This window comes from Palaemon carinicauda, chromosome 21 (assembly GCF_036898095.1).
Source record: "Palaemon carinicauda isolate YSFRI2023 chromosome 21, ASM3689809v2, whole genome shotgun sequence".
NCBI lineage: Eukaryota > Metazoa > Arthropoda > Malacostraca > Decapoda > Palaemonidae > Palaemon > Palaemon carinicauda.
In genome coordinates this window covers 112,318,627-112,343,710 of record NC_090745.1, presented here as the reverse complement: position 1 = coordinate 112,343,710, position 25,084 = coordinate 112,318,627, and the positions used below count along the sequence as shown (strand labels likewise).

General features: G+C 34.8%; 3 protein-coding genes across 3 annotated transcripts in view; all 3 read right to left on the bottom strand.

Annotated features, from left to right (window-relative positions):
* Positions 1-3,701, bottom strand: part of LOC137615416 (zinc finger HIT domain-containing protein 2) — a 70,273-nt gene extending 66,572 nt beyond the window's left edge. The window contains exon 1 of the mRNA XM_068345286.1: positions 3,544-3,701. Coding sequence (XP_068201387.1) covers positions 3,544-3,578 — 35 coding nt within the window. The 5' untranslated portion in view covers positions 3,579-3,701. The remainder of the gene's footprint in view (positions 1-3,543) is intronic.
* Positions 3,702-7,271: 3,570 nt separating this feature from the next.
* On the bottom strand, positions 7,272-18,222 carry crim (QVR superfamily protein crim). Its single transcript, XM_068345284.1, has 4 exons — positions 18,062-18,222; positions 14,206-14,343; positions 13,556-13,709; positions 7,272-10,158 (listed from the first exon to the last, which is right to left on the bottom strand). Exons 1-4 carry the CDS (start codon positions 18,114-18,116, stop codon positions 10,023-10,025), a joined length of 483 nt encoding a protein of 160 aa, XP_068201385.1. The 5' UTR covers positions 18,117-18,222; the 3' UTR covers positions 7,272-10,022.
* An 802-nt stretch (positions 18,223-19,024) lies between these two features.
* Positions 19,025-25,084, bottom strand: part of LOC137614747 (glutamate receptor ionotropic, kainate glr-3-like) — a 10,176-nt gene continuing 4,116 nt past the window's right edge. The window contains exons 6-10 of the mRNA XM_068344420.1: positions 24,548-24,765; positions 23,383-23,563; positions 22,194-22,293; positions 21,677-21,806; positions 19,025-19,202 (exon numbers count right to left, since the gene is read on the bottom strand). Coding sequence (XP_068200521.1) covers positions 19,098-19,202; positions 21,677-21,806; positions 22,194-22,293; positions 23,383-23,563; positions 24,548-24,765 — 734 coding nt within the window. The 3' untranslated portion in view covers positions 19,025-19,097. The remainder of the gene's footprint in view (positions 19,203-21,676; positions 21,807-22,193; positions 22,294-23,382; positions 23,564-24,547; positions 24,766-25,084) is intronic.

The following is a 25,084-nucleotide window of genomic DNA, read 5'->3' as shown; positions in this document are numbered from 1 at the left end:
ATAACCCCCTGGGGGTTAAGGGTTGGAAATTTCCAAATAGCCTGGGGGTAAAAGGGTTAATAGCAGTGTTTTCAACGTAGCTTGAACTTGGCTGTTAAAATTTACAACGATGTGTTGGTAGTTACTGGCAGGTGTTGGGGAAGTCTCTCTCTCCCCTAGCATACTGAGTAGCCATTTTAACCATAAACATCACAAATTTTTAAGGTAATTTATATTTTTCTTAGCTATACAAACCTGAGTCCTTTAATAACGAGATGGTTTCAGCGTGACTTGGAGATGGTCTTTAGAATTGTTTAACTTTTGACCTTTTGACCCAGAACTGAGAGGGGTGGTTGAGGATGGAGGTTAGGTTAAACGATTTGTTCCTAAGAGGCAAAGGGGAGAGTACTCAGAGGAACAAAAAGCAGGCCTGGACTTCTTCGACTACAAGGAAGACAATGAAGGAGAAAAATCCCTTTACGTACAACTTATTTTTCTTCTTCCTGTCGAACTTCACCCACTGGGAGGGCAGCCACTCCCTACACTCATTAAAAGGTGAGGCCTCTAATACTGTAGTTATGGCCTCTGTAGGGTCGGCTAACCATATGAAGATGTACCACAATGCCAATTATAAAGGTATCACAGGGCTTCAGTGATATCTCTGGGCATATTCACATAACAGGCATGGTCAGAAGCAATCACTCACATGAGCACTGCTGGAATGAAAAAGTAAAAACTGAGATTAGGAAATCTGCCAAAAAGTTCCAGACCAGGAGTATATGTTTAAAATCTCCAATGGCTGAAATCAAAGCGAAGAGCTATGAGCTGGCAAAGGGGCGGTCAACTCCCAAAAAACAAGAGGAAGAGAAATACGATAGAACAGCATGCTCAAGTGTACCCTCAAGCAAAAGAACTCTAATCCAAGATAGTGGAAGGCCATGGTACAGAGGCTATGGCACTACCCAAGACTAGAGAACAATGGTTTGATTTCAGAGTATCCTTCACCTAGAAAAGCTGCTTAACATAACTGAAGAGTCTCTTCTACCCTTACCAAGTGGAAAAGACTGTAGCCACTGAACAATTATCATCTATAAGTAAAATTAGATGGTTTGTATTTGTGTAAGAACAAACAGATAACTGTCTGACGGATACAGTAACCCAGAAACTGCAAAAAAGTTCTTCCTTAAAACCCTCACACATTACGATCTGCCAACCAATTACCTTAAAGATTGAAACACCCAGTAGCTACCCAGCTACTGAAAACAAAGTAAGGGATCAGTGGCTCATCAGGTGGGGGGGGGGGGGGGGGGGGGGGGGCTTTCCAAGAGCAATGACTAGCACCACCTCATTAAAATCTTAATAGCCGGATCTAGCTTCACTATAACAACACTCCTATTAAAGGGAAGTTGCTTCTAACCATTATGTCTTCTATATCATAAGATTCAACACTACACTGTATTCTAAATTTTTATTCCAACTGATACCTGATTGTGAAATAGCCTTCCTAATCAGGCAGTTGAAGCCATAGAACTTCAGAAGTTCAAACTTGCAATAAATACTTTTATATTGAACAGGCTGACGTAAGTCTCTCTTCATAGTTTATATGTATGTGACATATATTTTAATGTTATTAGTGATCTAGAAATATTTTACATTAATTAATTATTACTTCTCATGCAGTTTATCTATTTCCTTATTTCCTTTCCTAACTAAGTTATTTTTCACTGTTGGAGCCCTTAGGCCTATAGCATCCTGCTTTTCCAATTATGGTTATAACTTAGCCAGTAATGATAATACAAATAATAATCTGTGTAGGAACATATAAAGTTTAGGTCATGGGTAGATTCAGGACACTGACATAAATAGTGTGTTTTAAATGAGTCGGACCTTCATTCCTATCAGAAAGAAACTGTGTGGATCCAGTGATACAAAACCCACTTGGAGAACAATAATGAAGTAACAGTAGGAATTCAGGATTATTTGGCGGGTAAAAACACAAAATAAATAAAATAAAAAGAAGCAACCAAACTTATCCACACCCCATTAACCTAACCTAGGAAGCTGGGTGGCTTCACCCACTAGGACCCTGCACTGCTTTCCAATTTCAGTCTTTCATACACCATTAAAGTGATTAGGTTAGTCTTATTACTTCATTCAGAAAAAGAAATTTTACTGATCATGTTAATAATAAAAGGTTATAGTAAAAACGTGAGTGATACATTTAGTCTGATCATTGGAAATGGAAGCCAAGCCTATATTCGAACAGATGCTTTGTATAATTGATAATTAGCAATAAAATAATAGAATACGAGGTTAACGCATGTAGCAGAACATGTTCTGCTTGCCAGAACATAAGACCAGTGAGATAATGTTGATCAAGAGCGAAGCGAGCATACGGCAGAGTAAAGAACAAATAAATCATTAGCTCAATTAAGTAACGAGCTATTTGTAATATAATGACTGAACACTTACGAACGACTCCATAGAAAATGGAACGGAAACCCCCATTTTCTATGCGTCCGGAAGTCCTGGCAAACAAAAGCTCTAGCGTTTTGACAGTTTTCTTGTTGTTATTCAGTTTTGATTATGGTAACTGTTTTATTATGATGACTTTTATGACGATAACTGACGGAAACAGTTTAAAAAAGTTAAATGAAATATCAACACGATTGGACAAGTACACTATATTTTAGGGTGTTTCGAACGTAACTGATGCTGATACTTAGCACAAAGCTATAGCTTTTCAGTTATGGTAGTCGACCAACCATAACTCAATAACTATGGATTTCCACCCGGAATCATTCAAAACGCAACAATATGTATTACAAACCATTCTTATTTTCTACAAACCATTTATTGCACCATTCAACAATTTTACCTAGTAATGCATAAAACACAAGATAGCGAGTAGGAAAAATATATGGTTCATGTATTTGGCTAGAAATTGAAGCATCATATTTCTAACGAGAAAAATTCCAAACTAGCCAGCACTTGTCCATTTCTTATAGCAAATTCCAGTTTTGCTGGTAATTAAAGTATCATAGGATGTATGTATGATAGCAGTCACCTATATGTAAGATAACTGCCAACTAAGAATACGGCAGTGTAGGAGGGGTCGCAGGGGTGCGTTAGGTAACTAGAGAAGGACACAGCTTGTAGGTTAGGTTAGGTGGAGTTCAGGTTTGTTGGTGTCCATTTTCTATGCACGTGGGAGGAACTGGCCGCTGTTATACAAAGGGTCCGTAACATATATTAACCGAAAATTGGCCTAATATCCCAATATTCCATGTCGTAACCATAGCTTGGCCACAGATCTGCAATCGAACCTATAAATCCGTCATTAATCTAAGTTCAACTTCAAGAAATGAACATAGCCGGGTAATTTTGTATTGTACATAGCCTTTGCCAATTAATTCTTCACCCTATTACTGTGGCCACTCTACATTAACCAAAATGGGGCAAAATGCGAGGCCAGCCTAGCCTGTATGAACTGGTTCAAGATGAGTTAGGGTAGCTTACGCTATTTCTCTTACTAAATTACAAACGTTTAATGAAAATATTTACAAGTTGCATTTTCCATCTGATGAGGATGTTGCCATTATAGCGGTACTGCAGGCGTCCACTTTTCAGTCTAAACGTTGTCTAGTTTAGCTGAAATAAGAACACTTTCGAAGCAGCCGAGCAGTGGTAACTCGTAATGACGGTACTTGTAGTAGTAGATAAACATGTACTACCTATAACGGCTCAGTTTCAGGGGCGAGTCATCGTAGCCTTTATAACGGCGCCTCAAAAGTATATCTTCTTATTCTGTTTTGTCTTTTCCTCCACATCAGGTTTAATACTTCTTTTTTCTTTTCTATATTTGTTTCACTAAATGAAAATAATCCTCCTATTTTCTTTATGTCTTCCTCGTATGGTTGTTGTAGCTTAATTATTTCATTCCTTTCTTTTCTATATTCTTGGCAAAACAACAAAAAATTTATCAAATCTTCATCATTTTCACAAAAATTACAGTTTACATTCCCCCATTGTGTCTATTTACAATATCTAGTTTTAACTTATCAGTTCTTGCTCTAAAAAATATCACTGAAGCAAATGTATTGTCATAAAGTAATTATTCTTTAATTTCTTTAACGGCACTACACTCAACTATTATGAAACTTTACAGAATGTGATTAACCATGAGTGGTTCGCTTTTGTGTTGACTATTTCAATTATTACTCATATATAGTTAAATGAATTAGCAATATAAATCATGAAATACTTCTTTGTTAATTACTGGAGTAGTTTTCCCACTTGGATTATGTGTAATTTTTAAGTTGAGTGGAAAGATTTAGCTTTTCATCAGCACCTCATTAGTTTTCTTAATTCTATTTCTTTGATTTTCTTTTCCATTTTTTTTACATTTGCTATTTATATCCTCTCCTTTTTCTATTCCTTCATCCTTGAATAAAATATACTTATTATTTCTTCTTCCTATGGCTGCTGCGATTCTTTTAATTCTCTTCTCACTTCACTGAGGCACTATCAGTAAAGTAACAAGTGGGCGAGGTCGCCTATCTGTGCTCTGCAAAGATTACACTTAATGCTTCCCCTTCCCTGTACTTTTTTTTTTCTTAAAACAGTTAGTTCTAGCTCAGTATATAGTCTGTGAACAACATGTTTCGCCATAGTGACATCGTTTCTATGCACGAGGGGGAACTGGCCACTGTTATACAAAGGCTCCGTAACATATATTAACCAAAAATTGGCTTAATATCCCAATATTCATGTCGTAACCATAGCTTGGCCACAGATCTGCAATCGTTTTAAGGTGTGAAAATTTATAATTCATGAATTTCAGATCTATAATAAAGGATGGCATTTCTGTAACTTTTTCTCCCTACTGTAGACACACACACACACACACATATATATATATATATATATATATATATATATATATGTGTGTGTGTGTGTGTGTGTGTATACATAGATAGATAGATAGATAGATAGACACGACACAAAATCTTGGTCCTTATCGTCAATAGGCATAATGATGACGATGAAATGTGTGTATACATACATACATACATATATATATATATATATATATATATATATATATATATATATATATATATATATATATATATATACTGAAAATATATGACATGCTGAGTGCCTTTACTGCTAAAAGCCAGATTAGTAACTGTACTAATTATGGGCTAAATAGGGTGAAGGTCCTTTGCTTTCTTATGAAATGTTCCCCAATTCTCAGTGAAGAATTTCCCTGACAGATTGTTACAAGTGTTGCTCCACATCCAGTATAATCCTAGTTAGAGGAAAAAATTTCATTGGGATATAACGGGCACTAATTCAACATGCATTTCACAAGCCTTTGTTGTTCCTGGTTAACATGTGTCTGAAAGTGGGAAGGAGTTGGGTAGCGGTCTAGAATAAGAGCACCAAACTTGTAGTGGGACAAGAAACCATACCCCTTTTTACAGCACTTCGACGTAAGTCAGTTCCAAGTTTATGTCGCTTATCCTTGACTATTACATAAAGAAAATATAATGTACGTTTTAACCAACCTTACGTTGGTCTCTAAGTCATACAATAACGATGATGTACAGTAGTGTACTTCATATGGAAGCTAATTAATGTATGTACATGGCTTTTTATAAAATGATAGCAGGTTGTAAGTACCTTTTCATGTTTACTGTGTGTACAGAGAACATGCAAGTCACTTTATAGGACGAATATCCGGCCAACGTTGAAAATTAGAACCAATTCATGACATAGGGGCAGATATTAATCCTTGACGTTAAAAGATCTATCATATATACTGTACTGTACTGTATTGTAGAAAGCTACTATAATTCTAGTTCAACTCTGTGTCCTCCCTAGTGTAATGAGTAAGGTCTATTTCCTTGAAGATATTTTTCACTTGCAGAAGCAAAGGAGTTGTCTGGATTTATGGAATTTGAGATATATGACCAAGGTTAGGGCCAGGGAGGCCACTTAGTACCAAAGTACAACTAGGGGAAAAATGTCCGGTTGTAATGTGATATAGAAGTTTAAAAGAAGTTTGGTAAGATAGAAGAACGAGGGAAAAAAAATTAATAAGCCAATGTGAATCTAGGGTCAGAAGGTACACTGCACTCTTTCATAATGCTTCTGCAGTGCACCAATTGCAGTACACTAACAGCACCATCCACCATACTGGGAGCTAGGAGTGCATTATACAAAATGTATTCAATACTACATGTATGCTTATTTCAATTCTGCTCTCACTTGAAATTTCACTTATAGTTTACATATTTATCTTAGAACATTTATATATTCTTCTGAGTCAAAGATTTTACGCAAAACTAGATCGGTTTCTTACAAAGTTACACTACTGTAATTAAAAAGACACTGTTAACAAGATTGGATTTATGAATTTGGTACATATGACCAAATTGGACAGCAAGACGTTAGAAAAGTAGCAGGAACAAAGGTACACTATAGTAAAAGGTTAAAATACGAGTGCAGCTGGATGTTGAAGGGACACTGCAAAGACCATTATGTACAATAATGCCTACAGTACACTACGCGAGATACATTGAAAGCATTATAACCCCCAGGGGCACTGTTATCAGGTTCTGGCCACTTGTTTATCTGTTATACAAAAGTACTGTCTAATAAAAGTTACTGATATTGGCACAATAGCTTTGTACCCACAAACCATTTAAGGTATTTTCTCGTATGATTATTATCCGCAATTATTTTTCCTCTTCTCTAAAGAGGTATCACACATTACATCTTCTTCCGTAAGGGAGATTCCATACATTAATTCTTCTTCTTTGGGTCTGATTAATGAATTGTCTAATTCCTGACACATCAATTTTGCTCTCCTTAACTGCATGTAACCTTTGCTCTCCAAACTTCACAACACATATCCTTGACAATCCACCAGATAACGTATTTAGTCACTATATTGTGTTAAAAAACAAATTAATTCAATTCAATGGGAACTCGCCCTATTTTTGGAATCCATTCAGTTGATTTTTTAAAGGAAGCCAATAAACAACTCTTAATGCTTTCTTCCCACCACCGATAAAAAATATGGCGGCTATCCTTTCTCAGCCACATCACCGCATGAAATTATCAAGTTACAGTATTTCTTTAACTACCAGAGCAAGAATATTTTTCTCATAATTACAGTATAGATTCATAAACATAACCAAATTATATTTAGATAATTGAAAAACCCTTACACTGTACTCAAAGTTCTGTTATTTTGGGGTTATGAACTAAATACAAGAAAAAAAGATTTACTTTTTATTTCAGATAGTCTCAGCTCATAGAAAAATAAGTAAATTTACTTTAGCATTCCTGAAAATGGACGGACACTGGTTTCAATCACAAACGTTTATTTTGAAATCTAGCCTTTTGTTGGTTTACAGTACCAACAAAAAAGCACATTATATACCTTTCCTGAATATATTCTTCCAGAAAACACTGAATGACAATTTTCTCAGGAGAATATTTTCAATTCTAAAAATTGTAGCCCTGACATTAAACTTTTCAAGTTACCACTGACACTAAGTACCGTAGTTACAAAACTTAATACAGTATGGGTTACGCCATAAGAGTAAGCTGCTCATCATTATTATTCACATATTTATAACTATACAATTTATATAAAACTATTCTAAGAATGAGATTCTTTATTCTGAAACAAAATAGAAGTCCCTACCTAACAGATCCCTAAAAAGCATATTGTGATAAACTGTGTAAAAAGTTCATGTTTTAAATGCAATTTGAAAGCTATTTTAAAAACAAGTACATTATGGTACATTTGTCTAAACTGTAGTGTATTGCAACATGTAATGTGTCGACTATCAAAAAGGTAATTGAATCAATTAAAATACTTTTAGCCTGGACTCCAAATCCTTTACCTCATAACTGCAGCAGGAAGTATTCTAGTAACCACTTAATACTTATCCAATTAAAATTGTAATGAAAACCTATCTGAAACAATATAAAAAGATTCTCATAAAAACATAGTGTACAGATTTTTACATAAAGGACTTAAGAGAATAATAACTATAAACAAAATACTGCTGTGAAACTGTTATTCTCCCTTTACCTTTGAGTTTGGACATTTTCTCCAGTTGGACAGATTAGTCTTTTTAACCCTTTTACCCCCAGGGTATTTGGAAATTTCCAACCCTTAGCCCCCAGGGGTTATTTTTTTTCAAGCACATTTTGCAGTATATATTCTTAAAATTGCTCTAACTGCCTTAATTTTTGTCATAGAGAGGTCAAGTTGGTCTCATTCTCTTGTAAAATGCCTGAAATTTCTCAAAAAATTTCAAAAATATGGAAAAAAAATTTTAAATAGCATTTTTTGCAAGGACGTACCGGTACGTCCATGGGGGTAAAGGGAGGAGTTTTGTGAAACGTATCAGTACGTCCTTTGGGGGTAAAAGGGTTAAGAGGAAATGCTATCTTTAGTGAGCCTTGTAAATCTCTGTCCCTCTTTCTCACTTTACATTCCTTAAATTATATCTTTGACAAGTGACAGGTCAGTCTTAAAAACTGCAGATCTTACTATACAACTTACATACTAAAAGTGAAAATTCTACGATAATCTGTAATTTGTAACTAAATCCAAATATAACTTCTATTCTTATACTGTACAAAATTTTCTGTCAAACATTATGTTGACGCTGACACAAACTTCATTATCAGCTCTTTGGAATTTGGATTTGTTTTTAAGTTGTCCTCCCATTTGGTTTACAAGTAAATTAATAATATTTATCCCTGCAAGCGCAAAATGCTGGGCCATATGGCCCAAAATCAATAAATCCATTGCAAGAGAAAAGAAATGAAAATTATAATAATTCTAAATTCACATAGCTCATATAGGCTAACCTTCATAAATTTGCAAAAGACATTCTGCTAGCAAGGAGGTAAGATTCTAGTTTGAACAACTCATAAAAATTTGGACACAGCAATAATTCACAAAAACTGGGGAATATCAGGAAATTGTGTGCAATAAAATAATTATACAATAGGGATGCGTTTGACACAAGGGGTTTCGTAACCAACAAAAATATTTATAAAAATTACATCAAGTAGCTTGATAGTCACAAGGTACATACAGTACTTGATACAGGATTCTGTATTAATAAAAGAATATTACAGTACATATATAAGAAATAAACATAAAACCCTCTGAACATGGAATGTAATAACAATGAAACACTGCCGTGAAACTTAATACCTAATAATCTTAGCTCCACAACAGTGTACATTTTGACAAAGCTCCATGGCAAGGTTTTCAAAATCCTCAAAAATGTTAACACTTAAGTATTGATATTCCCATTTTATCAAACACCCACAACTTTCAAATTATGCAGATTGAGACATCTGCATATACATTATACATATACAGTATAAACCAACATTTTATATAAATTTTGGTACATCTCAAATGATTATTTTAATTGTTACCAAAATTAAATTCTTTACTGGTGGCAAATCAACAAGTGAAAATTTTTAAAAATTAAACTTTCCTAAATGTTATACTTGATGGTATTTATGAATTTTTTTTACTAAAAGTGTACTGTGTTATGGTCTTTTGAAATACTGTAATATTGGAAGGTAGAGATCAACATTAGTAAATAGATTTCGGTGACTGTACTATACTACACTCTAGTCTAGGAAATTGCACTTTTATGAAAAAGATAACATACTGTACATTAGATACAGTTGAGAATAGCATTTTTGAAAAGTGCTCTTTAATCTCATTTTTTACTACATAAATGGCTTCCTGTAACTAGATATTAATCATATCTAGTTAGAATACTTCCAAATACTGAACGAATATAATTCACAGGTTTTTGCCTTTCATTTTAATTCATAACCAAATATAAAAAAACGATCTATGAAAATTTAAAGTTCCACATAAAATACTGTAAACATAGACAACAGTATTTTAATAACATCTATTACAAAGATGATGCCATTATCTCCCTTCCTACTTGTACCAATAAGAGATCAACTAAATTTCAATATGAACATACTGAGAAAAATACTACACTAATACTCAGCAGTAAAAGGGCTATACTTGATGTACTTCCAGAAGCGCTGTTGCAACGTTCATCAAAGTCACAGAAACAAAATGTGACGTTCTTATAATGTTGCCTGAAAAAGAAAAAAAAAGTGTCATTCTTTAACTTGAGAAATATAATAAAATTTTGAAGTAATTTGTATTTTTTTCTAGCTAAACAAACCCGAGCCCTTTGAATAAGGAGATGATTTCAAAGCATGCTAGAACGGCCGTTGAATTCGTTAACAAAGTAGTTAACGACAGATGGCGAGCGTGGTTAAAAAGCTCTGCCCTTCAACCAAAAGCTTCATCTTAACCTTTCAGCTCATGAAAAATGCAAATTACTATTCAAAAGTTTTATTTGTTCCAATGCACATACAAAATTTTTGTCCTTTCAATAGGGAGAACCACAGTTTGGTGGGTCAGAGGCCCCCCTAGAACCAGACTGGTTGGTTTTTTATCTTCTCTAGAAATGTCAATCTACCTGGTCCCGTAAGGGAATGAAGATTACTCTAGCTACCTCCTATCAGTCTCTCATGGGGATGAGTAGAATGACAATTTGTACATTGTACATGGTCAACTGAGGAAACCCTTCCCACACAGGGAATATTACTCAAACAATATACCTGCCTGTATCATAATTTGTGTAAAAGTCCAACATCCACCCACTCATTATGGAGCATGGGGGAGATAATTCTTTAGATTAAAAAATGAAGCTCAGAAGTATAACTTGACAGTATCAAGTTAAGATCCAGCTTGTAATGTTTACCACCGCTTCGCCTCTAACAGAGGGGACAGAAGTATGAAGAAGAACCAGTCTTTCACCATTCATTACAGGCTTACATCTACAGTACTGTATATGCTAACATAGAAAGATGCTTACTGTCCCATGGAGGAGGTGGCTGGTACGCATCAACTTTAGCAGCAACCACAGTGCCTAGCACAAAGGCCTGAGAACCTAGGGTGAGCAAGACTTCTTGAAGCTCCTCACGAGCATAGACAACTTCTACGAGGAGGAGAGGTGTATACTCTTTGGTCAATAGACCATGCTCAAGGCTGAGCAGTAGACTGAATAGCTGTAGCTGAAAGGCACTTTTCTCGACGAAGGAAGACAAGGAAATCTACGATCTCCGTTAGAGTTACTGTGACCAAAGAAATATCCCTTCTACGACACCAATTGCAAAATATGGCACAGTTTCCTTGGTAAACAGCTGCAGCAGACCGTCACATATACTCAGCCAACACCTGTGCAATGCCTCATGAAAAATCCTTTCACTCAGAGATGCTGGATAGCTTGCAACCGTGAAGTTTCAACGACGGATTCGTGGTACTTCTGCAGATGAAGCTGACAGAGGAGTGTGGACTCTTGGGGTAGTTCTTTTAGGACCTCCACCAGAATTGCTGGCAGATTGAGATACTAAAGAGCATGAGGCCATTTGGGAGCCACCAGCACCAGGGTTATCTCTAGTCCCAGCATAATTAACAACCAGTTTGATTAACAGACGGATGAGGCTGAACAGAGGAAAGTTGCACAGGTCCAGGTGATTCCACGGGTGATGGAAGTGTCTTCGAACACAGCCAATGGGTGTGGACTGGGGGAGCAAAACAAGAGGAACTTCATGTTTTGCAAACAAGTCAATCCACAACAAACCCCACTACGCATAAGATGAAGAGACCACTCTTACCAACAACCAGTCCCTGGCGACCGAGTGTCTCCTGGTACATTTCTCTTGTCTGAAATGTACCTGGCTGACAACTATGGCGTGTGCTAGACATGCATTCACTTCAGCAACTCGCAGACAAGGCACGAGACCATATCCCCTATATCATTATTATTACTAGCCAAGTTACAACCCTAGTTAGAAAAGCAGGACACTATAAGCCTGAAGGCTCAAAAAGGGAAATATAACCCAATGAGGAAAGGAAACAAGGAAATTAACAAACTACAAGACAACAATCAAAATCAAATATTTCAAGAAGAGTAAAAACATTAAAATAGAACTTTCATATATAAACTATAAATGGAAAAAAAAAAGAGGATAGCTAAAGTCTCTTCTTTCCTTACCCCAAGAGGAAAAAAGCCACTGAAAAACTTGCAGAGTAGTAGTCAATCCCTTGAGTGAAGAAGAATTGTTTGGTAATTTCCGTGTTGTCAAGTGTATGAGGACAGAGGAGAATGTGGAAAGAATAGGCCAGAGTATTCAGTGTATGTGTAAGCAAAGGAAAAATGAGCTGTAACCAGTGAGAGGGATCCAATGTTAGTACTGTCTGGCCAGTCAAAGGACACAATAACTTTCTAGTGGTAGTAACTCAACAGGTGGCTAGTGCCCTGGCCAACCTACTACCTATTACCTTGCTTGTTGACATAAGCTACTATGGTGGTGTTGTCGCTCATCAACATTTCAGAGCGACTCCTCGAATGTTCTTGAATTAATAACAGTTCTAGAAAAGCTGCTTGGATTTCCAGAACGTTGATGTGCAGATACATTTCTTCTCGAGACCAACATATCGCTTCATAAGAGAAAGTGTTAGCAATTCTCATTCATCACAACAATTTTTCAAATCCCAGTCTTGCACGAGACAAGGTGAGTGAGGATGATGATTGTAAAGCATTAAGTCCCTTGAACAACCTCACACGTATAAATCAGAATTTCAGAAGACAATAATCCCTATTAATCTATCATGACCCAAATCACACACAAAAAAAGCAAAATCTGGAGCATTGGCAAACAATGGTCTGAATGACAGGAAAACTGAAGACAAGGTATTTTAGGCATATCTACATTGATATAATAACCATTGACAACTAGGCTGTGTCAATACTTCACAAGAGGTATGCCTATCAAAAGGAAAGAAAACATGACTTTTTTTCAGTTTTAGGGTAAACGTCAACATTTAACCTTGCTTCGATGGAGAGGCACTAAGAACATCAAGGAAGTTTCATAGAAATAATTACACCCAACTAAGACTGAAAAAGAAATTAGGCCTTATTAGGCAAGTGAGTGAGCAAGGAGGGTCACCCAGTGATACCTGCTCCAGTTAACAGTTAATGTTCTTCCATTTTTATAAAAAAAATCTACAATGAAACCTGACAGATAAGGCTTTTAGTAAAATAATTTGACCATTCTGTATAAATGTGCAAACCTTAGCAAATGATTAAGCTATGGTACTTATGAAATGAAATTTAGAAAGCTAAACAAAGCAAAACAAAAGCAAATCCTACAATTTTCATCCAATATTCAAATTATATTCGAAGTCTTCGCTTAACTGGGTTCATGTCATTCATTATCACCTATGATATAGGTATCAAAGTTTGTCTAAAGAATTCCAAACTTCATCCAACTTGGCCACCAGTGTAAGCATTATCCGGTATTCAAGAATATTCAAAATCCCAATGCTTGAAAAAACTGGAATGGTATAAAGAAAATCAATCTAAATTACTGCTACACACAGTATTTGTATCAATAATGGATAAACAAATAAGATACATACCTCCTATGATCTATTTCATTTATTGATGGGAATATATAATGTCCTAACTGTGGGTCTTTCGCAGCTGGACGGCAACCTTCATACCGATCTGCAGGAATATCTCTTCTGTGCCCTTCCAAATAACTAAGACAGTCTCTTATCACCATTAGTTCAGCTGTTAAAAATTGTAATACTGTATCAAAATGTGGCTTGATGAAGTACTTATTAATGCTTAGCTTGAAGCATACTCTTTTAAGAATATTAAAAGAAATATTCAGAAAAGCAAATTTTACACTTTATACTGTTTATCATTACATGTACTTCATCTATTCATTAAAAAAACTAAAACAACACCAGCAAAAAAAGGCATGTCTGCAGAAAACAAATATAAATCGTATTCCCAACTTTATTATATAAAAAAATAATAATTGTCAATAATATACCCCTAAAATATTAATGCATAAATACCTGTGGGTTTTTTTATCAAATTTATAATTTTCATTAGGATGAGATCAACAATGGTAAATTCATGTAGTCAATGCAAAAGTGTGAAGACACTTGCTTACTTACTATTTTTCCTTATTATGTACCAAAATAAACTAAAAAAAAAAAAAAAAAAAAACTTATTATGCAAACAGTTTTTAACAGAACACAATAGAAATTCACTTTACCTCCTTTTTGTTCAATCACTTTGACACATTTATCATCTGGCTCTGGACAATTATAACTCCAATAATATCTCCAATCAAAATCATACATTCCACAACCAGGATGAGATCCAACACATCGGTAACACCACAAACTCAAACCTGGAAATGTTAAATACATTACTGTGGTTCAAATCAAACTTCTTAATAGAGATTTGATGTCTTACAGGATAGTGCTTGGTTCTGTAAAATTGGCATCATATTTGTGTTAGAAATTATACACTTAACCCTTTTACCCCCAAAAGGACGTACTGGTACGTTTCACAAAAGCCATCCCTTTACCCCCATGGACGTACCGGTACGTCCTTGCAAAAAAATGTTATAAAAATATTTTTTTCATATTTTTGATAATTTTTCGAGACAATTCAGGCATTTTCCAAGAGAATGAGACCAACCTGACCTCTATGACATAAACTAAGGCTTTTAGAGCAATTAAAAAAAATACTGCAAAATGTGCTGGGAAAAAAATAACCCCCTGGGGGTTGAGGGTTGGAAATTTCCAAATAGCCTGGGGGTAAAAGGGTTAACTTCATTAAATTACAAAGAGTATAGTGCTGAATACTACTTACAAACATTTATGAAATACAATGAACAAAGTGAAAATCATTGAATGCTGAGCTTCAAAGAACTCTTTATTTTTATAGCAATCAAATACGGAAGTCTACCTAGAAACAAACTGGTTGGTTCTTTTTCTTCCTAGTAAATGTTAGTCTGCCTGGTCCCATATGGTAGCAAAGGAGAAAACTCCAGCAACCTGCTATCTGTCTTTCATAAGGATGAGAAGACTGATATGGCCTGGTCTATCCAAAATGAGTTGCATTCAGTCAACTGAGGAAACCCTTTCCACAAAGGTGAAATTCGTCCACAACAATATATACCTGTGTGATGATCAATGGTTTGGTATAAATTCCAACATCCACTCCCACGTTAAGGATTATGTGGGAGATACTTGTTTAGGACTAATGAATGGAGCTAGTAAGTGTAACTTACCAGCATCAAGTTAAATCCAGCAGGTAACATTTTTGACTGCTTCGTTCCTCAGAGTTGACAGAACAAATGATGGAGAAAAGCCGGTCATTCTACCAATCATTTCAGACTTACATCTATATGTTACCATAGATAAGATGACTCCTGTCCAATGGGGAAGCCAGATTGACCATACAACTACTTGAGCAGCCACCAAAGGACGAAGCATACATGTGTCAAGGGACTTGTGGGCAAACTTCCGTAGATTAAAGTCCACCTATGTCAGCAAGGATCGGATGAAAACTCTCACCGGCAAGTGAGATAGGGGGACTAACGGTCCTTATAGGGTATCAAGTATCTGTCCCAAAGGACAGTCACTACAGTAACCCAGGTTCAGCCCCTTGTGTCTATCACATTGCCCAATGGCAAGACAGGCATACCCCTACTCTCAGCTGCAGGAGAGGGGGAAGTCATGTGACTTTCTCTTGGCCAATCTCCTAACTCTACATTTTCTATACACGCTCCACCCCTCTAAATACAAGCACCTCATTCAACTACATCACACATTTGAAAGTTCTTCTTTGATCTACTGTATATGTAAGAAAGATGTCCATATTATCAGTACTGTACACAAAACGGAGGTAATTTCCTTTTTAGATGAAATAAGAAATATTATTGGTGTGCTTACAGGTATTCTGAACAGTTTTGATGACGTTGATCATCAAATATACTAATTTTTCCGGTAGGTTCAATAATAGAACGGTGCAATATTAGTTAGGACATTGCAGCTCACATAATTGAATAGATCTATGCAAATACACTATTTTCAATACCATATATTACTGGCGGAAACCTCTATTAATGAACACATTTTGCTCCTTTTGTCATCATACCATATAGCCTAGGAGCCTCCTCCCAATCGGTAGTTCAGAAAAACACTGGTGGGTGGTGCTTCTGTCAAGTTATTTGTTCAAACAGAATAAAGGGCCCAAATTTTCATATTAAGCCTTTATTATTTATTTTCAGTAAAAGAATATGCAATATAATCATAGCTCTCATTTTATTGATTATGTTAATAATAAAAGGTTAGGGTAGAAACATGTGTGATATCTTTAGTCTGATCATTGGAAATGGAGGGCAAGTCCATGTTCGACCAGAGGCTGAAGCCCGAAGCTACAACTCAACCCTTTATCAAGTGTGTATTAACCCCTTTAAGTACATAGTGTGTAAATGATAATTATTGCCAAATTACTAGCCAACGGGGCTAACGCACATAGCGAAACAGTCCGCATCCCAGAACATAGGAGCAGCGAGATAACGCTTGTTCACGAGTGAAATAAGCATAAAGCAATAAAAAACCAATAAATCATTAGCACAATTAAGCAAAGAGGTATCTGTAACACGGTAAAAACAACACAGCTAAGAACGACTCCAATAAAATGGGATGGAAACCCAGTTTTCTATGCATCAGGATGTCATGGCAAACAAAAGCTCCAGTGTTTTGAGTGGTTCATTACAGTTACTCAGTTTTGATTACAGTAACTTTTTATCACAATAACTGGCAAAAAAATTTAATTTAAATATCAACACAATTAGACAAGTACCCTACATTTCAAGGTGTTTCGAACGTAATTGACAATGATACCTACCGCAAAGCCATAACTTTTCAGGGTTCTATTGTAAATTTATTACAGGGTAATGTAACCTAGGGAAAAAACCTTCTTTCTGTAGAAAAAATTCCGTTCTCTTCAAAAATGACACTCGTTCCTGTCGGAAATGAATAGTTTCAGAAACATATACTGTATATGTTAACGTAACATTGCTAATGTTAGCGAAGCGAGCCAGTGGCGGAACAAGAACCATTATATTTAGCGTTGCTAATGTTAGCGTAACATTGCTAATGTTATCGTGCGCAGCTCAACATTATCGCTTGCCAGTATATACGAGCTTGATGTTTTCGTTTTCTGGCGAGCGAAGCGAGCCCACGGCGTTACAAGAGCCATTATATTTAAACATTTTAATAGAAAATATATGTTTTCTTCTAATAAATAACGTGATTCAACCGGTTTTCACCTTCATTTCAACCGCAAAAACAACAACCAGTTCGGCTGCTTGAAGTTAGTCGAACTGGTTGTTCTGTTTGCTTGCGGTTGAAATGAAGGTTAAATTCAGTTAAATCACGTTATTTGCTACAGGAAACACATTTTTTCTGTTCAAAATGATACCCTGTAAACTTGTAACACTTTACCCTATTCAGTTAAGGTAGTCGACCCAGCCCATAACAAAAAATATGGATTTCCGCTAGGAGTCATTATCAAATACGTTCATACCACCCCAATATACTTTCAGATCCGGTCTTATTTTCTACAGAACATTTATTGCACTATTCTATAATTTTACCAAAATACCTAAAGTAATATCAATATGGCCTGAAACTGTATTGTGGAATACTTGAATTACTAAGTTACAACCCTAGTTAGAAAAGCAGAATGCTATAAGCCCAGGGGCTCCAACAGGGAAAATAGCCCAGTGAGAAAAGGAAACAAGGAAAAAATAAATATTTTAAGAATAAAGACGCCTGAACTAATCTACGGTAATGTAGCCTAAGCTACGATAGCTTACCTGTATAGGTATAACGCATCCACTAACATATAATCATTAATTTATTTGACAGAGAAAAGTTAATAGCCTTGAAAATATCAAAACTCTCATGAATTAATATAAAATCATATACCATGTTTACAAGAGAAGATATGGAAATGAAAGCGAACGGGTAAACTTATTATTCATCATTTACATGATTTAAACACCTATTTCATAATTCAAACAAATCACATTTGTACTAAATACTTACCAGTTTTGAGCAAGGCTGCAAATACCACAAAAAACGCGAGGGACTTCATTATCATGATAAAATACGCAATATCAAGAGGGAACTCCCATTCCTTTCGTCACACCCAAAACACCTGTAACTTCCTAACTTACCTGAAATGTTTATGTTCGAAAGTTACGTTTGAAGAAGTGGAAATTATTTACGTATTTCGCCAGAATTTAAAACTCCCAATTCATGAAATTAAAAAATATCTGTAATAATTAAATATGTGCTATTATTTTATATCAAAATGACATTTTAAGAATATTATATTGAAGTAAAGATGTTAAAGTTTAAGTACATAGATCCGAACAAGTCATCGGTTTCTTTACTTTCCGCTTTGTATCGACATTGAACCGGATCACTATTCAACATCGGGTGCTTTCCTCATAGAAGAGATTATTTCAAATACAGAGATACAAAACTCTATAGAACTTACAATGATCTTGAAAGGTCTTTTGAAAGTAAAAACAGATGCATTTAGTCTCAAGGAGCCGATAAGGACAGCGACTAAGCGAATAATTCTATGAAATATGAAGCCTCCCCGTAGAGAACAGTATTTCAAATAGCCAATGTTTTTTTTTTTTTTTAATTATTCACATATCGTATTTTTTAACCTGATATCGGATTAGGATAAGACATTTTCAAGACACTGTTGTAACAATTACAACAAATAGGTTTTTTTTTTTTTTTTGCATAATTAGCTTATTTATGTTTATTAAATCCTTTCTTTAATGAGGCATTCTAAGATGGAAACCGTACCCTTATATTGGTTATCATAATTTAGAGTAAAAATTCACTTCTAGTCATTACTTCAAAACTATAAATCTTTAATAGGATCTTTATATTGCAATTCTAACTTTGGACATTTAGCATGGTAAAAGCAGTGTGTAAAAAACTGTCCAGTTATTCGACGACAGGAGTTAAATGAAAAAGGTCTCATAATATCTGGTAAAACCTTTTATTTTCCATAACAACAATTAAAACTCAGTAGGTCACGGGGATTCATCGTCAATATTCATGAGGAGGATTTCGGGAACACCGGACTTCTCGTTGAAGCTAGTTCTAAGCAGAATGCCACAATGCTGATTATGTATCCTGCCACAAGAGTTGCAAACATCCCCTAGAAATGTGGAAGTAAACATATAATCCAATAAACAACTAAATGTATAAAACATTTCTTATATTGAATTTTTCATTTCTGTAAGGGATGTCGTTGTAAAGTATCTCCGGTGCTACTATAGCGTGAGGTCTACCGCCGTATGTCACCTACCCAGGTGGAAGGTGAGGTCTACCGCGTGACCAGCGCCCCAGAGCCCCGCACCTAACCATGAAACATGTGAACTGCCCAGATCCATCAAAAACGTGACATATCTACGTGACCTCCCCATATAAAAGGAAGCAAATGGATCGGCTAAATCAGTTTTTCCCTTGGCCGAAAAGAGATATCATCGATATCAGCATTCTACAGTGAACCCCCAGCAACAGGAGCACACATACAGGCAATTGAGGGATCATGGTTGGATGCTAAAACGATGATTCTGAAGAGATTAATGCGAGGTGTTGGTTGTCAGCTGTTCCAGTCTCAGCTTGATCTTTTTTGGTGGAAGATGATGAGAAAAAATACCAATGATCTATTTGTGTCATTCTTAGATGTACGAAGTGTGTATCGCTAGAATAAATGTATGGAAATATATGATAACCTGTTTGATGTACGAAGAGTGTATCGCTAGAATAAATGTATGGAAATATATGATAACATGTTTGATGTACGAAGAGTGGATCGCTAGAATAAATGTATGGAAATATATGATAACGTGTATTTTTACCTTTATTCCTTTTTTAATGTAATTAGAAATCCAATTATCTATTTAAGTCACTTCTAAAATATGTTTAAATTAAGTGTTCATTGCTTAAAAGAAATGTATGAAATATGTTTTATCTATGAGGGACGAATAATTCAGCGGTAGACCTCACGCTATATTACTAACAGGAGGTAGATCTCACGCTATGGTGTGGTAGACCTCACGCTATAGTAGCACCGTATCTCCCCTATATGACAAAGAGTAATATATATATATATATATATATATATATATATATATATATATATATATATATATATGTGTGTGTGTGTGTGTGTGTGTGTGTGCGTATATATATATATATATATATATATATATATATATATATATATATATATATATATATATATATATATATATATATATATATATATATATATCCAGTCACAGCAGCATTGAGAGAGGTAACTACTCAGTCTCTCCCCATCCCTAGGGTAGGGTGGAGAAGTAGTCATACCCTTGTGAGAAGGGGTGCGTGTGAATGCATATCCATATTTAGCCGTCATTTTTTATCGGTCACGTACATTAGTCATACATACTCTTGCAATGTCGCATTAAACTACTATCCTGCTTATAAATTATACGGTTCCATTTTCCATTAATTTAAAAGTATATTGTTTTTTTTTAAAACAAATTGCTCTTAATATAGGCCACGCATAAGCGTCTGACCCACTTGGCAAAAAAAAAAAAAAAAAAAAACTTATAAATTATACAGTTCCATTTTCCATTAATTTAAAAGTATATTGTTTTTCTTTTTAAACAAATTGCTCTTAATATAGGCCACGCATAAGCGTCTGACCCATTTGGGGAAAAAAAAAAAAAAAAAAAAAAAAAAAAACAAGTAAGAGGGAGTTAAAAGTTAAAAGTGGGGGTTGAACCTAGGTACGTTGCTGATAGGTTTTGAAGATAAGGGTAAGCAGAAGCAAGATAATTTTAAAAGATTAGTGTAAAGGAAAAGAAACAGTCGCCAATTGGCATGATTAATGACGTCCACATTTTTGAACATACTAAAAACCTTGTCAGTTATAGAGGAGGCTGCATTCCATCACAGAGAAATTGATGTAAAATCGACTAAATTTTTGTCTACTGAATTAAGTATTTAAGTCTTCTATTCACTTCAAGAAATCTGTGAAAAATATCAAATGAAAGCCAGTAGAGAAAATCAAATAATTCTTTGTCTATGGAATCAAGTACTTCCGTCTTTTATTCGCTTAAGAAAAGATGTAAAATATCAAATGAAAGTCAGTAGAGAAAATCAAATAATTCTTGGTCTATGGAATCGAGTACTTCCGTCTTTTATTCACTTAAGAAAATATGTAAAATATCAAGTAAAAGCCAGTAGAGAAAATCAAATAATTCTTTGCCTATGGAATCAAGTACTTCCGTCTTTTATTCGCTTAAGAAAAGATGTAAAATATCAAATGAAAGTCAGTAGAGAAAATCAACTATCTCTTCGTCTATTGAATTCAGTACTTCCGTCTTTTATTCACTTCAATAAACCTGTAAAAATATCAAATGAAAGTCAGTAGAGAAACTCAAATAACACTTTGTAAATTGAATCAAGTACTTCCGTCTTTCATTCACATAAAAATATGTAAATAACCCAAATGAAAGTCTGTAGAGAAAATCAACTAACTCTTAGTCTATTGAATCAAGTACTTCCGTCTTTTATTCACTTCAAGAAATCTGTAAAAACATTAAATGAAAGTCAGAAGAGACTGTAGAAACTTACCCATATGTTCCCCAGAGTCAACGCCTCCTGGACGATGATTTTAGTGGGCGGGTATCTGCAAGACTTCGGGTTGGTCATAGTTGTGTCTAGCCAATAGGAGTAGAGTCCGCCCTCGAAGGCAGCTCGAACTCTGGAAGAGAGGAGTTGCATGAAAAGATTGAATTTATCTCGAAAAACAACAAGTTAGAAAAGAACATATGTGATTGCCATCGTCGAATTAATTTGGTGCAATGCAAACACACACACATGTAATAATAATAATAATAATAATAATAATAATAATAATAATAATAATAATAATAATAATAATAATAATAATAATAACACCAGTACAGATTTCACACTTCACCACCTGCCACAAATAGAGAGAAACAGAGTCCACCCTACAGTACCGGCACCCCATCACCAAACCCACCTAAAAGAGAATTACAAAGACTTGTAACAGCCGCAAGCAGAAACTAAGAGAGTGCATTTATCATTGAAATATAAACAAGTGCCATAATTGAGGATGTCTTACCCATTTATCAGAAACACCCCTAGAGGACTGTGCTTGGGATATATAGGGCTGAAGTCCATCGGCATGAACCTCTCATCTGATACATAGTATTTGCAGTTACCTGAAAACACATAGGGTGAGAGTAGTACTACAGTATACATGTTTAATGTTGTAATGTACACACACACAAAGACACACATAATATGTATATATGTATATATATATATATATATATATATATATATATATATATATATATATATATATATATATATATATATATACAAATAATCCTTTTCTTACTTCAGTAATCCAGCTTTCCTAGAATAATTAATTTCCTTTGGTATCTAACAAATTATCTTTATCATTTTATGAGACCCTTATTTTCTCTGATAATTTTACTCCCTTCAAATACTTCTTTCATCCATTAAATCACTTATCTTACAACTAAATTCTTTCTATTGCCGCGCAAAAATTTCGCATTACCACAACAAATTTTCATTCCCCTTGAAATATTTCCCATATATATACCATTTAACGCTTCCTAATCCTATTCATCAAATCTTCAGCAAGAAAAATATCGTAGAAATAATAATTCTAACTAGAGGAGCACTAAGATGAGCACAGACCTCCACCAAGGTAGCTTATTTCTCGACCTTTGACTTGACCTTGACCTTGAACTTTGAACTAGGACTTGCAAAATTTAATCACTTCCATGTCTCAACATAACAATTAATCCCTGAAAGTTTCACTGATTTATGAGTAAAATTGTGGTATGGAAGTTGTTCACACACAAGCAAACAACGGCGAAAACATAATCTCCTCCAAAACTTGTTGATGGACATAATAATATAAACATAATGATAATTTTAATAATAATAATAATAATCTTAATGATAGCGGAATGACCCAATCATTTTACAGGCCAATCCTCAGCTTCCGTTTGCCCTTGAAATAACACATTTCAATACTCTCAAAAAACTCCTGCTCACCACCTATATAGTCAACTCTTTTTAGCGAGGCAGATTTGCACCGACTCGCAGGGGTGCCTTTTTAGCTCGGGAAGGTTTCCTTGATCGCTGATTGGTTGGACAAATTAATTCTAACCAATCAGATAGCAGGAAACTTTTCCGAGCTAAAAGGGTACCCCTGCGAGTCGGTGCAAATGCACCTCATTAAAAAAAAAAATTAGTATAATCATCATGCCTACCTTTATCCATAAAATCTTCCGTCAAAAATAATTTCATGGATAGGTATGGATGGATAACGACGTGGTCCCCTCGTCCAACCAACCTATCCACGGTCTCCACGTATTCTGCAGGACCCACGAGTCTCATCCTCTCTGTGCCGTAGGTTTTCCAGACCTCCTGGAATATGCCCGTATCCGCTTGCTGATCGGAAATCGCAGGAATAAATCAGTTCATTACATCCATTATCTATTTTATGTTTTGGCGTTGTTCGTTAATAAGATTACTAAAAAAAATTGTGTGGATGTTTACGAAATTTTTATTTAAAGTGAGTTGACAATTACTTGGGTTTTGGGGGAGATAGGAATGTAACTTTCGAAGGGAGATTGTTCAATCTTGGTAGATGTTTGAACGTGAATTTATTATTATTATTATTATTATTATTATTATTATTATTATTATTATTATTATTATTATTATTATTATTATTGTCGTTGTTGTTAACACTCAAACGGTGTAAACAATGTCATGGGACAAACATGTAAAATTAGAAGCATGTGTAATCTCCATGTAAACGCCAAAAAAGAAAATCAAGAGAATATTCATTGCTTTCAAAATATTATTGAAATATAGAATATCAATATTGATAATTAGGGCACACATGAAAAAACAGTCGTCTATAGGTTAGAATAACCTGACACGAAAAAAAAATTGATAATAGAAATTATATCAATAAGTTCATAAATTGGGTCATAACATTACCATTATTACAGATTTATTCCAACCAAAGATTTATGATCTGTTTCCAGATAGATATTCGAGTCTTTAGAAGCTCACTTTGAAAATTATATGGTATTTAATGTTTGGTCCACATGATCTTAATAATGATAATAATAATAAAAATACTAATAATAATAATAATAACAATAATAATAATAATAATATCAATAATAATAAGAATAATGATAATAATAAGAATAATGATAATAATAATATCAATATCAATACTACTACTACTACTACTACCACTAATAATAATAATAATAATAATAACAATAATAATAACAATAATAATAAAAATAATAATGACAACAACAACAACAACAACAATAATAATAATAATAATAATAATAATAATAATAATAATATAAAAAAAGAAGGGCCACGGAAGAGATTTTAAATACGCACCGATATAAACTGCAAATAAGCTGAATTCGCAAACCATATCATCTTCACATTGGGGTCGTCCATAACTTGCCTCACCGTCTGGTAGGGCTCGCGAATGTGCCGGACAGCAAGGAGGGAAATCAAGTTGGTGCTATAGGCTTCGAGGAGAACCAGCACTGTCAGCAGCCACCAGCCGAGGAACATCCTCTCCCACTCGTTGTTTGTGTCTGATTCAATGTCTGGGGAATAAGAGAATAATTGCTTATTAATAGACTTGGTTAGATTTCGCCAGTCGTCTTCAAGGTTTAAACTTTTAAGGTAATTTGGTTAGATTTCGCCAGTCGTCTCCAAGGTTTAAAGTTTTAAGGTAATTACCTTAGTTTGAGATAATTTGCATGGTTTCAAGGTAATTTTAAGGTAATTTCGGTATTTGTAGCTTGAAATTTAAGGAAATTGGAAAAGTTTTAGGGTAATCTAAGGTAAGATGCAGCAGCATCTAAGGTAATGGCCAAATCCTCAAGTTTAAACCCTGGTCGTCTCTACCTTGAGCTTTAAAAT

Coding starts and splice junctions, on each gene's coding strand:
- crim (XM_068345284.1), bottom strand. CDS start 18,116: ATGATAATGAAGTCCCTCGCGTTTTTTGTGGTATTTGCAGCCTTGCTC. Junction 14,344..18,061: donor TGCAGCCTTGCTCAAAACTG/GTAAGTATTTAG, acceptor TAACATTTCCAG/GTTTGAGTTTGTGGTGTTAC. Junction 13,710..14,205: donor AGTGATTGAACAAAAAGGAG/GTAAAGTGAATT, acceptor AATTTTTAACAG/CTGAACTAATGGTGATAAGA.